This window comes from Marmota flaviventris, chromosome 9, assembly GCF_047511675.1.
Source record: "Marmota flaviventris isolate mMarFla1 chromosome 9, mMarFla1.hap1, whole genome shotgun sequence".
Classification (NCBI taxonomy): Eukaryota; Metazoa; Chordata; class Mammalia; order Rodentia; family Sciuridae; genus Marmota; species Marmota flaviventris.
In genome coordinates this window covers 9,674,969-9,689,162 of record NC_092506.1, presented here as the reverse complement: position 1 = coordinate 9,689,162, position 14,194 = coordinate 9,674,969, and the positions used below count along the sequence as shown (strand labels likewise).

The window sequence follows — 14,194 nt, the reverse complement described above, 5'->3', positions numbered from 1 at the left end:
TCAGAGGAGGCAAAGAGTTCCAATTTTTTCTTCCTTTTGGTCCTCAAAATTAATTCACACATCTCCCTCCACAGGATTTTAATCTTTTTATTTGACTAGTTTTTAATTTGACAGATAACACTGTATGTTTTTATCTTCACAATGTGATGTTTTGAAGCCTACAGGGTGGAATGGTTAAGTCTAGCTAATTAACCCAATTAATTAAACTAATTAATAAAAGTCTCAATAAACCAACATGTTAGTTAGCTTTTGGTGTCAGTGACCAAGATACCTGAGAAGAATTATTTTGCCCAGGAAAATTTTACTTTGTGCTCACAGTTTCAGAGGTCCCAGTCCATCGTCAGTTGACTCTATAGATCTGGTCCAGAGGTGAGATGGAGCAATTTTTTGCAGAAGGCATTGCAGAGGAAGGCTGTGCACTTCATGGTAATCAGGAAACCAAAATAGAGGAGATGGAAATAGAAACAAACATATAATCCCCAAGGTATTTCCCTAGTGACCCACTTCTCCATCTACACCCCACCTGCCTATGGTAAACCACTTTGCAACCCATGCAAATTTTTGAATCCTTCAAAAGGATTAATTCACTGACTATGTATGATACTCATCATCTAATCATTTCACCTCCCCCAATAACAGTGGAACGTTGGGGGGGGGACCCCTCATATCCAAACCATAACAACCAATAATAAATTTAAATGTTACAAGTCAAAAGTGCATTTAATATATATAATCTACTGTATATATACACACACAGTACCTGGTGGAGTGTAGGTTGTTACCATAAAGGTTATGTTGATGAGAACTATGGCTCCCTGCAGCTGTCTAACATGTTAAAAGAATATCATGCAGTATCCCACAGGAAATGATCAAAATTCAAAGTGTATTTTTGTAGAAAGTATATTGTACTTTCACTCTGGTAAAGTTAAATAATCTTTAGTTGTGATATAATCAATTTTATTTACTCATCTTTATTTATAAATTAACTTTAATTTTGGGAATTGAACCTCGTGGTGTTTTTCCACTGAACTACATTTTCAGTCTTTTTATTTCAAGACAGGGTCCTACTAAGTTATTGAGGCTAGCCTTAAACTTGTGATGCTCCTGCCTCAGCCTCCTGATTTGCTGGGATTACACGTATGCACTATCAAGCCCAACCTATTCACTCATCTGTTGATGAACACTTGAGTTGGTTCCATATCTTGGCTCTTTTATATACACTGAATATAGCAATTCTATTTTTACTTATTGAAGAAACTTCACATTATTTCCCATGATTGTACTAATTTGAATTTCTATAAATAGTGTGCAAAGGTTCTCTGTTGTTCACATTCTCATTAACACTTGTAATTCTTTGTAGTTTTTTTTAATAATAGCCTTTCCAAGTGGGAAGAAGTAAATATATCATTGTAATATTTTTTTCTTTTGCTAGGGATTGATCCCAGGATTGCTCCATCACTGAGCTTCATCCCCCAGTATCTCCTCCACTTTCTTATTTTGGGAGAGGGGAATCACTCAATTGCCCAAGCTGGGCTCAAATTTATAATCTCCTACCTCAGTCTCCCAAGTAGCTGGGCTTACAAACACATGCCACCATGTTCAACTTCATTGTAGGACTGATGTGCATTTACTGTGTGCTTAGTGATACTGAGTATTTATTTTTTTACCTATTGCCCATTCACAGGTCTTCCTTTGAGAGGTGTCTGTTCAGATCTTTTGCCCATTTTTTTAAAAATCAATGGTTCCCACTACTGCTTATAAGGATCCCCGTGTGTGTTAGGGAGGTGGATGCTGCAGCCTAGGAATCTGTATTTTGAAGCGTTCCAGGTGATTCTGAAGATTGTCTTCCCATCTTAATTTCAGATTTTTTTTTGTATTTTAATTAATTTTTGGTTATTGAGTCATTTGAGTTTCTCATACATCTTGGAGAACAACGACTTATCAGAGCATAGTTGACAAATATCTTCCTCCCTGTGTATTTTGTTTCTTCCATATGTTCCTTGCTTCCTTTTTGTGCAGAATTTTTTTCTAATCCTACTTGTCAATTTTGACTTGTTTCTTTTTGTGGTCTCATCTAAAAATTCTTTCCCACACCACAGTCATGTAGTTTTATTCCAAGTTTTCTTCTGGTAGTGTAATGGCTTGGGGGACTTCCATTTAAGTCTGAAGTCTATTTTGGATCAATTTCCCTATGTAGTAAAGACATGGGTCTGACTTTTTTTTTCCAGCATATCAAATGGGCTTTATTGTTTTGAGATATGATCCTTGAATACCTAATTTGTTGAGAGGTTTTATGATGAAAGGATGCTGAATTTCATCTGATGCTTTTCCTGTACATCTTTAATACAGATTTTACTGTGATCTGTAAGTTGTTTTTTGTGTTTCTGTTTCTTTTGTCTTGAAATGTAGACATGTGTGAAGGAAGACACAATGACAAAATGGTATGTAAAAAATTCTTAGCATCACTAAGCATAAGGGAAGTAGAAATCAAAACCACATTGAGATATTACCTGTACCTGTTAGGAGAGCATTTATTAGATTAAGGACAAGTAATAATGAGAATGTGGATAAAAAAAGAACCCTTGTACACACTGCTGATAATAATGTAAATTGATGCCACCATTGTTGATAACAATATGGAAATTCCTCAAAAATTTGAATAGCATTATTTGATCCAGCAATCCCACAACTTGTTATATATCCAAAGGAATTCAAATTTGGATCTCGAGGAGATCTCTGAATTCCCATATTCATTGTGGAAATTCATCAGATAAGTAAGTTCTAGAAATCCACTGTATGGCATTCTGACAATAATAAAGAATACTATATTATGTACTTCAAAATATCCAAGAGGTCAGATCTTGTCCTAACTGTTCTTATCAAAATAAATAACAAAAATGAATACACAGGGGAGGAAGAAATTTTGAAGGGACTCAGTATATTGATAGGTTTTGGTGACAACTTCACAGGTATGCAGTTACTTCCAAAATCATTAAGATGCATTGTTAAATATGGGCAGATTTTTCAATATTGATTATATATTAAAAAGAAATTTGAGAAGCAGAAAATAGTTATCATCATCTTCTATCTATGAACAAGTTCACAAACATTGTCCCAAAGCTCAAATGATTTGTTTTATTACTCAACTGGCACTGGAATGTCAGTTCTTTCAGCTTCCAAATGCATCCTGCCTTGGGTCTGTGTTTTGCCCTCTTTCCCCATAGCATTTTTCCTTTCTCGCACTTCCTTTCTGAACATGTTCCATAACTCCCTGTGACAAATTCTTTGACAGATAGGGGACAGAAGCATTTCCAGCTCCTGTCTTCAGAAAGATCACCCATCCTCACCAGGTCAGTGGGCTTGATACAGCCTTTGAGCAGTCAAGTAATGTGGCAAAGTGAATCCCAAAGAGGGAAACCTAACCTCAATGTAGAGATGGAGGCTTTGAATGCATCTTGAAAATTGTAGTGTCTGAAATGTGTCTTCGAGATTAGGGTAGAACCATCCAGGTTTCAACAGTCAGGGTATATGGTTATTTGCATTTGAGTAGAGTCCAAATGACTTCAGAAGGGCAAAGTGACTGGTGTCCTGGTAAATGTTAACTCCAACATTCAAAGATTTGAAAAAATCCTAGAGTCCAGAATTGTAGCAATTATTAATTTCTGTGGATTGCTAAATTCCACCAGAGTCAAATTCCAGCTAACCTTATGATGTCAACAGGCTCTTAATCATTAAAAATTTAACAAAGAGCTCTTATAAATCAGTATGAACTGACTTCAAGGCACCTATGTTGGCACACATGGAAAACTGAGACAATTTCAGGCTTTTCCCCAAATCATGGTGTGATGATGGGCATAGAAAGGAAGTCACAGAGAAAGATACATTCATAAAATGTGAAGAACCAGCATAACCCCCATTTGAATAGGTGCTGCTTCTTCCCCAAATAAGGGTTACCAGGAAGGACAACTTGTAAAGGCCCCAATGTCAGCTAGCATTACCCACCTAAATATCTCTGGAAGCTCCACTCATTTCTGTAAGCTCATCAAAAATTTGTAACTGGTACCAAATTAAGCCAGTATGCCTTGATGTTTGACTTTGATAATGGAAGGGTTTGAAGACCACTCTCAGGCATTGCAGCCCTCATCTGAGACAGATTTAAGTTCTTCTTGCAGCCAATTCTTATTAATACCACAAGAACAATGGCCAGTGGTCATGGGTTTATGTGTTTGGTGCAGAGGGTATCACCACAGATGCCTCTCTAACACAAGCATAAATCCTGTTTCCACTATTGAAGCTAGGGCTGAAAGCTGTCGGGCCATTCCCAAAGGTGTAGAATTCCCCAATCATGGGAGTAGGTCCAATTCTCTGAATTCTCTTCTTCACAAAAGTTTTCTGAAGACGTTTATAGTATTATCACATTTGTAGAGGAGACATGGCAATGGAATTAATATCTCCAAATAACTAATAAATTAATAATTACAAGAGTTCTGGTAGAAGTAGTTTGTTATGCACATTTATAAATAACTATTACTACTAAATAGCCTGGAAAATGTTTGTGAGAAGGGCGTTTTTCCCCTACTTTTCCTGATCCTGACTCTTTTATTTCTTCTTTTCAATGACAAAGAAATTGAGGTAAAGTGATATCAGTCACCTTGCCCAGGGTACACAACAAGCAATTGGCAAGTCCAATGTAGCACTTCAGTATAAAACTCAGCCTGAGCTTAAATTAATTTAAACCAGCATCATCCATGATTCCAACTCAAGTTTAATTCCAGGTCCCTCTTTCATGGGGACACACCATCCAAGTTATTTTATAAAATAGGATGACTAAAAAACTAAGAAATAAAAATAAAGAAATAAATTGCCAGGAAATAATTCATCTTCCTGAGACAGGAGAATTGTTTCCCCATCATTAGTAACTAATGGAGAAAAAAACTCTACTACCTACACTTCTATAGCCATCTAGTATGAATGGGGCTTTGGATTGTAGGATTGTAGTCTAACTCATCATGTGGTTTCCTTCCTCATATAAATCTCTAACATACACTCTCTTTTCAATGCTGTATAATCCTCTCCAGTTTCCTGCTAATGTGTCTTCATTGCACAAGTTCCCTGAGGTTCTGTGAACTACTGAGTTCGCCTAGCACACTGCTTTTATACCTTCTATTATTTCAATGTCTATATTTTCCACTAGATAATGAAATTATTGAACTTTCTCTCTGTGTTTGCTTGGTGCTTCCTCAATACCCATCATTTTCTGACAATGGAACAATTTGTTGTCTCTGTTATTAACTGAAGGCTGTGAGATCCACCATGAAGGAGGAGCTGAAGGCAACACAGACAAAACCTACTCTGTGCGACTTGTTCCACACACCCAACCTGTGTAAACGGATCTGTCTCCTGTCCTTGGTGAGGTAGGCTTAACACCATGCTAACAGAAAGAGTGGAGAAAGAATGTATTCCTTCTTTCAACTTGTACAATATGTGGTGAGCACAGCTTTGGAGATAAAAGATGAGGAAGACATAAAGAGCACCAATATGGCTGTGGACAGTCAGAGGGTCATGTAAAGACTGACACAGAACCATTGCACAGTGAGGAGTCCTGTTTATCATATCACACAGCTAGGCTCACACCAGAGACTGATGCTGCAAACTCCAGCTATGAACAGACATTGTCTTTGATTTTCTTCATTGCTTGCTTTCATTGTTTGCTTTAATGGAGGTAAAATTTCAAAGAGTGAATTGCGTAAATATATGTAATTCACTGTATATTTACATATGTAAATATATTTCCAACACTCAGATCAAGAGCTGAAAAAACTCTAAAATCCTAAAGACCCTTAAGGATTGTATTGTATTTCCACAATATCCCTCACATCTCCCTAAACTAAACATCCCTGATGGCCTCCAGCATCATACATTTGTTTTAGTACAGTTAATAATTAAAATAATCACTCATAGGCACATATTCCAAAGAAGAGATATGCCTGTATGTTTTAACACCAACAAATGACTGAGCCAGTATTACCATTATCTAAAGGATATAAGTGCTAACCCTTGTGGCATGTGTCTTTCCTGTGTGTTTGCTACAGATTTGCAACAATCCTGCCTACTTTTGGCTTGATTCTCCACCTCCAGCACCTAGGGGGCAATGTTTTCCTGGTCCAGGTTCTCCTTGGTGTAGTCAACCTCCCAGCCAATTGGGTTTCACTTTGGGCACTGAAACACAGGGGCCGTCGTATAAGCATATTTTTTTTCATGTCCATGATGGGAATCACTTTTCTGGCCATCACATTTGTGCCTTCAGGTGAGGAAAGAGCACAGGGTGGGGGGGAAAGGAAATATGTTCCTCACTTTCCTCAGGATTTTTCAGGTAGCATCTACAGGAATCAGAAAAACTGGGTTCTAAGGTCTCCCTCACACAAGTTGGGCATTTAGGACAGATTCTGCCATTAGGTTGCTAGGAAAACAGCCAAAGGTCAGTAAAGTTTGTTCAGATGCCTGCTTCTCTTCATTATTGTCAGCTAAGTACCTGGAACATGGTGCCACTGAGTTCTGAGTTTCTCTAGGTCAGCAATACAACATTTACCCATTGGCCAATCACATTTTCTTGCAAACATGAAGAGTCTAGACTTCCCATCATGAGCCGCACTGTACTATCACTTCCTCTGCCTGGCTCTGTCTTATTCTTCACCTTCAGTGACAATTTATTCCTGAACTCTGTGTGTCTACACATGAGTCTCATGGTAGGTCACCAGAATGCAACCTTGGATTGGAGAGTTGTCTTGACTTAAGGAAATACAACTCCTTGTGTTCAAGTAGAGAAGAGGTGTACAGCAGCAACAATATATCCATCATCATGCATTGCTGAACTCCTTGTGTTGTAATGTGTTTTACAAAAATCCCACAATTGTGGGCTCTCCTCCTCCTCCTCCTCCTTCTTTTCTCTCTCTCTCTCTCTGGTACATACCAGGAGACTGTATTGGCACTTAACAACCGAGCCACATCCCCAGCCTGTTTTTAGACAGGGTCTTGCTATATGGCTTAGGGTCTTGCTAAGTTGCTAAAGCTGGCTTTGAACTCTCAATCCTTCTGTCTTAGCCTCCAGAGAAAATGAGATCACAGGTGTGTGCCATCACACCCATGTATAGGCTCCACTTCTCTTGAATGTGAACAATGATGTCAGTTTGCTGCTCTGCAAGAAAACCTTCTCCAAGATTTCAAGCTCTCATGAGATTTTCTTCTTAGAGTAGGTAACTGAATCTATGAAAGTTTCCTTCAGTGGTATCCAAAGTGTGACATGTTTTCCATAAGAGAAGTCCTTTTTCTTGAGTCTTGATAAATTTTACTAGATCAGGCTATTCTCCAGGTTGTCCATTAATATAGTGTTCTTGTTCTTTTATAACTGTGTTTTATAAAAGAGCAAGACACCCTTCAGTAATCCTGACACCCTTCAGTAATTCCCATATGACTGTCCTATCTGCCACATAAATGGTACAAGAGACACTGGAAAGAAAAAGAATGTGAGTTCCTTCTGCATTCAGCATCCTCTCTCCTTATTTGACAAACTTGGGAAGGCAAGGAGAATAAATTAAATTATTGAAAACATTTTATTCACCATAATTTAAAATACTCAGGTAAGTCCCTTAGGTTTGTCACAAACTTCACCTCTGTACAGTTTATCTATAGTATATTTTACACTGTGAATATCTCCAATAAGGGTGTATTCCATTTGGATTTGGGGGATACCAATACCTTCGTCTAAGATCCTGACTCTCCTGGATCATCTTCTTTCCAGAAATGCCGACTGTGCGTATGATTCTGACAACTTTGGGAGGAGGAATTTGTTTTGCCTCTATTACCTGTTGTTTTACCCAGGCAAATGAACTGCTCCCCACCATCATCAGGTACAAAATCTCACAGGTTCTCTATCAGGGTAAAAAGGGCCTGTTTCCAAATCATTGACTTTTCAAGCAAAGAAAACACAAATAATCAATGGTGATGATAACAATTACAGCCACAGTTAGCTTTTTGCTAGGTACTTTTAGGTGTGATAATATACCACCAATGTACATCTCATGTATTCTCTGGATTCACCTAAATTTGAGATTCACCTATTTTGCAACTGACAATATCCAAGTTATGGATCCAGCCCAGGTGTCTATCAACAGATGAGTGCATAAGGAAAATATGGTAAATATACACAATGGAGTTTTATGCAGGCATAAAGAGAAGAGAATTATGTAATTTACAGGTAAATGGATGGAATTTGAGAAGACCATGCAGAGTAAAATAAGCCAGACTCAGGAACTCAAGGGTTGAAATGTTTTCTCATATGTGAAAGCTAGAAAGAAAAAGGGGGGAACCATGAATTTTCAATATAATTGAAGGAAACTTCTAGAATAGGGGATGGGAGAGAGGCAGGATAGAGGAGGAACTGTAAAATGAACTTGACAAAATTTTGTTCATATACAAATGTATCACAACAAATACTATAATTTGTATAATTGAAAAGTAGCAATAAAATAAAGTAAATGAATAATAAAATAAAATAAATGAGAAATAAAGCAAAATTAAATAAATGAACAATAGTATTTCTAAATGATAAAACATGTCTTAATACTCTGTAAACTTGAGAAAATTTGCTAGCAAACCAACAAAAATTTCAAAAGCAAGTGTTAGACCATGACACAAGAAAAGACCACTGACTCCAATTAAAATCAAATTAAAGCAAGCTTATTATTTTGACCGGCTGGGCTGCCTCTCCCACCCAAAACCGCGGGAACAAGACAGCAGCCACAGCTTTCCTGCAGCCCTTTATAGCCCTGAAAGTTACACAAAGGGGGGTTACAGATAACAAAACTCTAAGGAGCATAACACTAATCGTAGTTTACATTTTTGCTGGCCCCGACATCAGAATTTATGAAGATCATTAGAGTGTCAGAGAGGGTTTTTATCTAGCCAGGGAAGGCCAAGATTTGTGAGGCATCACTAAAGTTTTAGAGAGGGCTGCTATCTGGTCAGAGAGCCAGGCATGGGTGAGTTCAAGGCACAGGCAGGTATTCCAAGTAGGTTCAGAATTTGCAGTAATTTATAGTAAAGCTGAAATTATCTTTCCATGGCTTTGTGGCAAGATGGCTCCCAATTTTAAGAAAAGATCAGGTTGGGTATATCACAAGAGCATATCATCAATCTTCTCATGACAAAGCACATCCCTTATTATCTCCTATAATTAATGCATGAATGTGACACAAACCCATGTGCATTCTCAACAGATTTATTATGCCTTTTTGTTTGTGCTCCAAGGGCAACAGCTTTTGGAATCATTGGAGTTTGTGGTAGTTTGGGGGCAGCTGTGGCTCCCCTGTTGATGACCCTGGAAACATATGCTGAACCCTTGCCCTGGATCATCTATGGAGCCTCCTGCATCTTTGTTGGCCTTGTTGTCTTCCTCCTTCCAGAAACTAGGAATCATCAACTGCCTGACTCCCTCCAAGACATAGAAAATGGGTGAGTGAACCCTTTCATGGTCCCTTAGAAGAGTTATGTACCATAGATCTGAGATGAGAAGACAGATTCTACTGGGGCCATATGTCTCGGGAAATTGTAGACTTACTCTCTTTCCATGTGGTCAGTATCATTGGTTTAGTAAAAGCAATATCCTTTAACCAGTGATCTCAGATATTCCCCTGAAGATTTCTAGATCATGCCAGCCAGTTCTTCCCAAACTGCCCCAGTAGGTTTAGTAGTAAATACATCACAATTAGATCTACTCAGTCCTTGCTGCTACAGTGTAACTGAAGGTATTTCCCAAACATGCACATATACAAATGACAAATCTCACTCTATGTCCTACTATCCTGTAGCCCAATGACAGCTGGTAGCTGTCTGGCACTGTCATTTCTTATAGGCTTGAGCTCTCCCCTGGACACTGAAGAACCCAGGGGTGATCATTACAAGACTAGGGTCCCTTCCATAGCTGTCAATACATTTTAGGGGAGGAGTCTTGTTGTGTTGCCTGTGAGATTCAGACTATCTTGTTTTCACCAGGAATGAAAGTGTTCAGAAAAGAGAAAAATGCAATGGTAAATAAAGGAATTTTAAAATGACGAATGATTGGAAAGCTTTAAATTTTTTTGTACTTCCCTGGTTTTTCCAAAGACTTCTGTGGAGAATGACATGGTGCCCAAGGATGGAAGTAGAAACCATCAAACCTGCCTTCCAAATATTATAGGAATATTTGACTTTTACTTCACAATATTTACTGAAATCCATGGGCAGGTGTCATTTTTTTTTTTACCAAGGATGGTGGGGAAAATGATCAGCTTTCTGTAAAGAATGCAGGAGATACTGCTTTCTCCATGTCCTTTCTTGTTTGTATTTCTTTCATCATGTATTTTTTTCATATCTGTTCTAGTGGGAAAGGCTCAAGAAAAACAGAGCAGGAAGATACCTCCATCAAAGTGACACACTTCTAAGGAAATTCACAAATGGGATACTGATCAAGAGCAAGAAAAAGAAGAAATATAAAGAATACTCCAAGACATCAGCAAAAAATTAAAATAAATAGAAGCAACAGAAAATCCCCATTTATAATGGTGAATCTAAATTATTGTATAAAAGATACTTTATGAATCACAGAAGTTGAAAGAAACTACAGTACTTTGAAATACATGAGAGAATATTTATATAGTATAGATACCTAAAATGTTTCTGAATAGGGAGATGGAATTAGCTTTAAAACATTTTTCTTTCTGAATTTATAGGAAGAGTATTCTTACTTAAGAATATTCTTAAGAGTATAATTACAATGAAGAACCCAACACTCTTGAACAGACTTGAATCTTAGTAGTTCCAAATACATGTAAATACCAGTATGTGAGTCAGCTTTCTGTCACAGCAACAAAATAAATTGAGTTAAATGACTTAATTCAAGGAAAAATTTATATTGGTAATGGTTTCAGGAGTTTCTTTCCATGTTTGCTTTGCCCTGTTGCCTTGGGTCTATGGAAATGGAAAATATTATATTGGGGAGTCCCTGGTGGAACAAACCTGCTCATCTCATTGAAGACAAGAAGAGAAAGGAAGATATGAGGATCTCAATATCTGCTTCAAGGTCACACTCCCACTGATTTAAATCACTTCAACTACAATTTTTGAAATATTTACCACCTTCCAATCACACCACCAGCTGGTGGCCAAGCATATAACACATAATTATTTGGGGCACACTTCAGATCTAAGCTTTAACATTCTGCCCCCATGCCCAAAATTTCATGTCTATCCCATAATGCAAAATGCACTGAGATCAAAGATCCAAAGGCTCCCTTCGTCTTAACAGTTTTAGCATCTCCAGGATCAAAGTCTCTCCTAAAAATCAGGGCACATTCTTAGCTTTGAGTCCCTATTTAAAAAGTTATATACTTCCAACATACAATGTGGGACATAGTCAGGAGACACGTTCCTATTCCAAAGGGGGGAAATAGGTGCACAGAAGGGACCAAAATTCATCAGGGTATAGATTAAATCCTGTGATTCCATGTCCAGTATTTCAGACACAGGGTGTGATTTGAGCTCAAAAGAACTGGAGCAGACCCACCCTTGTGGACTGCTCATAAGGCGACTCTCTTGGGCTGGATCAGGTCACTGATGGCACCTTCCCTTATCAAGTGTTCTGTACTTCTGGACCCTCCAACTTCTTGGAGTCTCCACAGCAGCTTCACCTTCACTCTCACAGTTTGACACATCATTATATTAAGGGATGTTTACAGGGCTTCCAACCCCACCACAATCTATGTGTTTTTATTAGTGAGTTTATGCCATTAACATTTATTTATGCCATTAACATTCAGGGTTATTTTTGAGACATGATTTGTATTGCCAGGTATTTTTTGTTTATTTTTGGTATTTAACTTGACTTGGCTTCTCCCTTGATTCACTTTTTCTTTAGTGTAATACATCCCTTTGCTGATTTTCATTGTTGTTTTTCATTTTCTCTTCATAGAATATTTTGCTGGGGATGTTCTGTAGTGCAGGCTTTCTAGTTGTAAATTCTTTTAGCTTTTGTTTATCATGAAAAGTTTTTATTTCCTCCTCAAATCTAAAGCTAAATTTTGCTGGGTATAAGATTCTTGGTTAGCATGCATTTTCTCTCAGAGCTTGGAATATATTGTTCCATGATTTCCTGGATTTGAGAGTCTGCGTTGAAAAATCTGCTGAGATGTGAATTGGTCTCCCATATATATGATCTGATTCCTCTCTCTTTTGGCCTTCAAGATTCTATTTTTATTCTGTATGCTAGACATTTTTATTATAATGTGCGTTGGTATAGATCTATTATAATTTTGTCCATTTTATGTCACATAAGCCTCTATTTTTCCAATTCATTCTTTTTGTTGGAAAATTTTCTGATATTATCTCACTGAAGAGAATGTGCATTCCTTTGGTTTGAAACTCTGTGCCTTCCTCTATCCCAATAACTTTTAGATTTGGTCTTTTGATGCTATCCCATAATTCTTGGATGTTCTAATAAAAACTTCTTATCTTCACTGTGTGGTCAACTATTTTTTAGATTGTATGCTTTGTCTTCATTACCTGACATTCTGTCCTCCAAGTGATATAGTTGGTGAGGCATTCTATTGAGTTTTTAAATTTGGTTTATTGTTTCCTTCATTTCAAGGATTTTTTAAAATTTTTTTTTCAGAATCTCTATCTCTTTCTTGAAGTAGTTTTTGCTACCTATATTTGCTCCCTTATCTCTTTGTTGGTGTGATCAGTGGATATATGTATTTGGTCCCTTATCTGTTTATTGGTTTCATCAATGGTTACCTGTATTTGCTCTCTTATCTCATTGTTGGAGTGATCAATTTTTGCCTGTATTTGCTTACTTAGGTCATTCATTAATTCACAGATCATTTTAATTATGAACAGTCACCTTCTGTGACATTTCATCAACTGACAATGGGTCTGTTACTATAGTAAACTGCTTTGTTTGGGGCACTTTCCTCCCTAGTTTTTTCATGTTGTCTATGTGTCTTCCTTTTTTGCAATGTGGATCTGAGATAATATAATCTTGTAGTATTTGTGCAGATTATCTGTACCTCACCTTGGTGTTAGTCTTCCAGACCCTTCTGGTGTCCCAGGGTGTATGCTACTGTAACTAAAAGTGATGGCGGCAATAGCAGAGGTCACTTGAGATAGCAGTGGAAGTGCCCCAAGATGGATGCAATATCTTTCTGGATTGGGGCTTAATAGGTGGGCCTTACACTGGCTTTGGGATGCCTGCTTCAAGATAGAGCTGCTTCTAGGCTCTGTCTGTTGTCACACGGTAGAGGCTACTGTGTGGGGAAAGCTCTAGGGATGGCTGCAGTGACCTAAGATTGAAGTGGGTTAGGCCTGGGCTCCCAGGGGTCAGGGGGCATACCTGGGCCTACCCTGGGCCTGGGATCCCATAGGTCAGGAAGGGCAGTCCTGGACCAAGGCCTGAGATCTGGAGGGTGTCTCTGGTTGCTGTTTTTGTCAACTTTTTTTTCCACTGACAGGAACAACATTAGAGGAGAAAAAGGTTATTTGGGACTTAAGGTTTTGGATGTTGCAGTCTATAGATGGCCAACTTCTTAACTTTGAGCCTAGGCAGAACATTATGGTGGAAGGGCACAGCAGAGAAATAAAGCAGTTTAGAACATGGCACCAGGAAGCCAAAAGGAAAGAATAAGAAGGAGAGAGAGGAGCAGGAGGAGGAGGAGGAGGAGGAGGAGATGAAAAATAGTGAGGAGAGAGAGAGAGAGAGAGAGAGAGAGAGAGAGAGAGAGAGAGAGAGATCTGTTAAATAAGGACAAAATATAAGCCCCCAAAGCACAACTCTAATGACTCATCTCCTCCAGCCATAACCTACCTGCCTACAGTTACCATCCACTTCATTAAGTATGTTAATGCACAGATTAGGTTAAGGCTCTAATAACACTATAATTTCACCTCTGAACTCTCTTGCATTGTTTCACATATGAGCTTTTGGTGGACACTTAATTTCTAAATCACATTTGCCATCATGTTCCCTATACCTGTTGGTCAGTATATAATCTCTCAAACTCTGAATAGACCACTGGATTTTAGAATTCTCTAGTTGTAAATGACCTTTAATTGGTTAATTTCTGAACATAGACATCATGCTAAAGATTTTACTTAAGTGATATCA

General features: G+C 38.0%; 1 protein-coding gene across 1 annotated transcript in view; it reads left to right on the top strand.

Annotated features, from left to right (window-relative positions):
- The window catches only part of LOC114100046 (organic anion transporter 7-like), a 47,342-nt gene extending 36,864 nt beyond the window's left edge, over positions 1–10,478 (top strand). Inside the window, exons 6-10 of the mRNA XM_027944651.2 lie at positions 5,299–5,414; positions 6,093–6,307; positions 7,799–7,907; positions 9,307–9,510; positions 10,418–10,478. Coding sequence (XP_027800452.2) covers positions 5,299–5,414; positions 6,093–6,307; positions 7,799–7,907; positions 9,307–9,510; positions 10,418–10,478 — 705 coding nt within the window. The remainder of the gene's footprint in view (positions 1–5,298; positions 5,415–6,092; positions 6,308–7,798; positions 7,908–9,306; positions 9,511–10,417) is intronic.
- Positions 10,479–14,194: the final 3,716 nt, after the last annotated feature.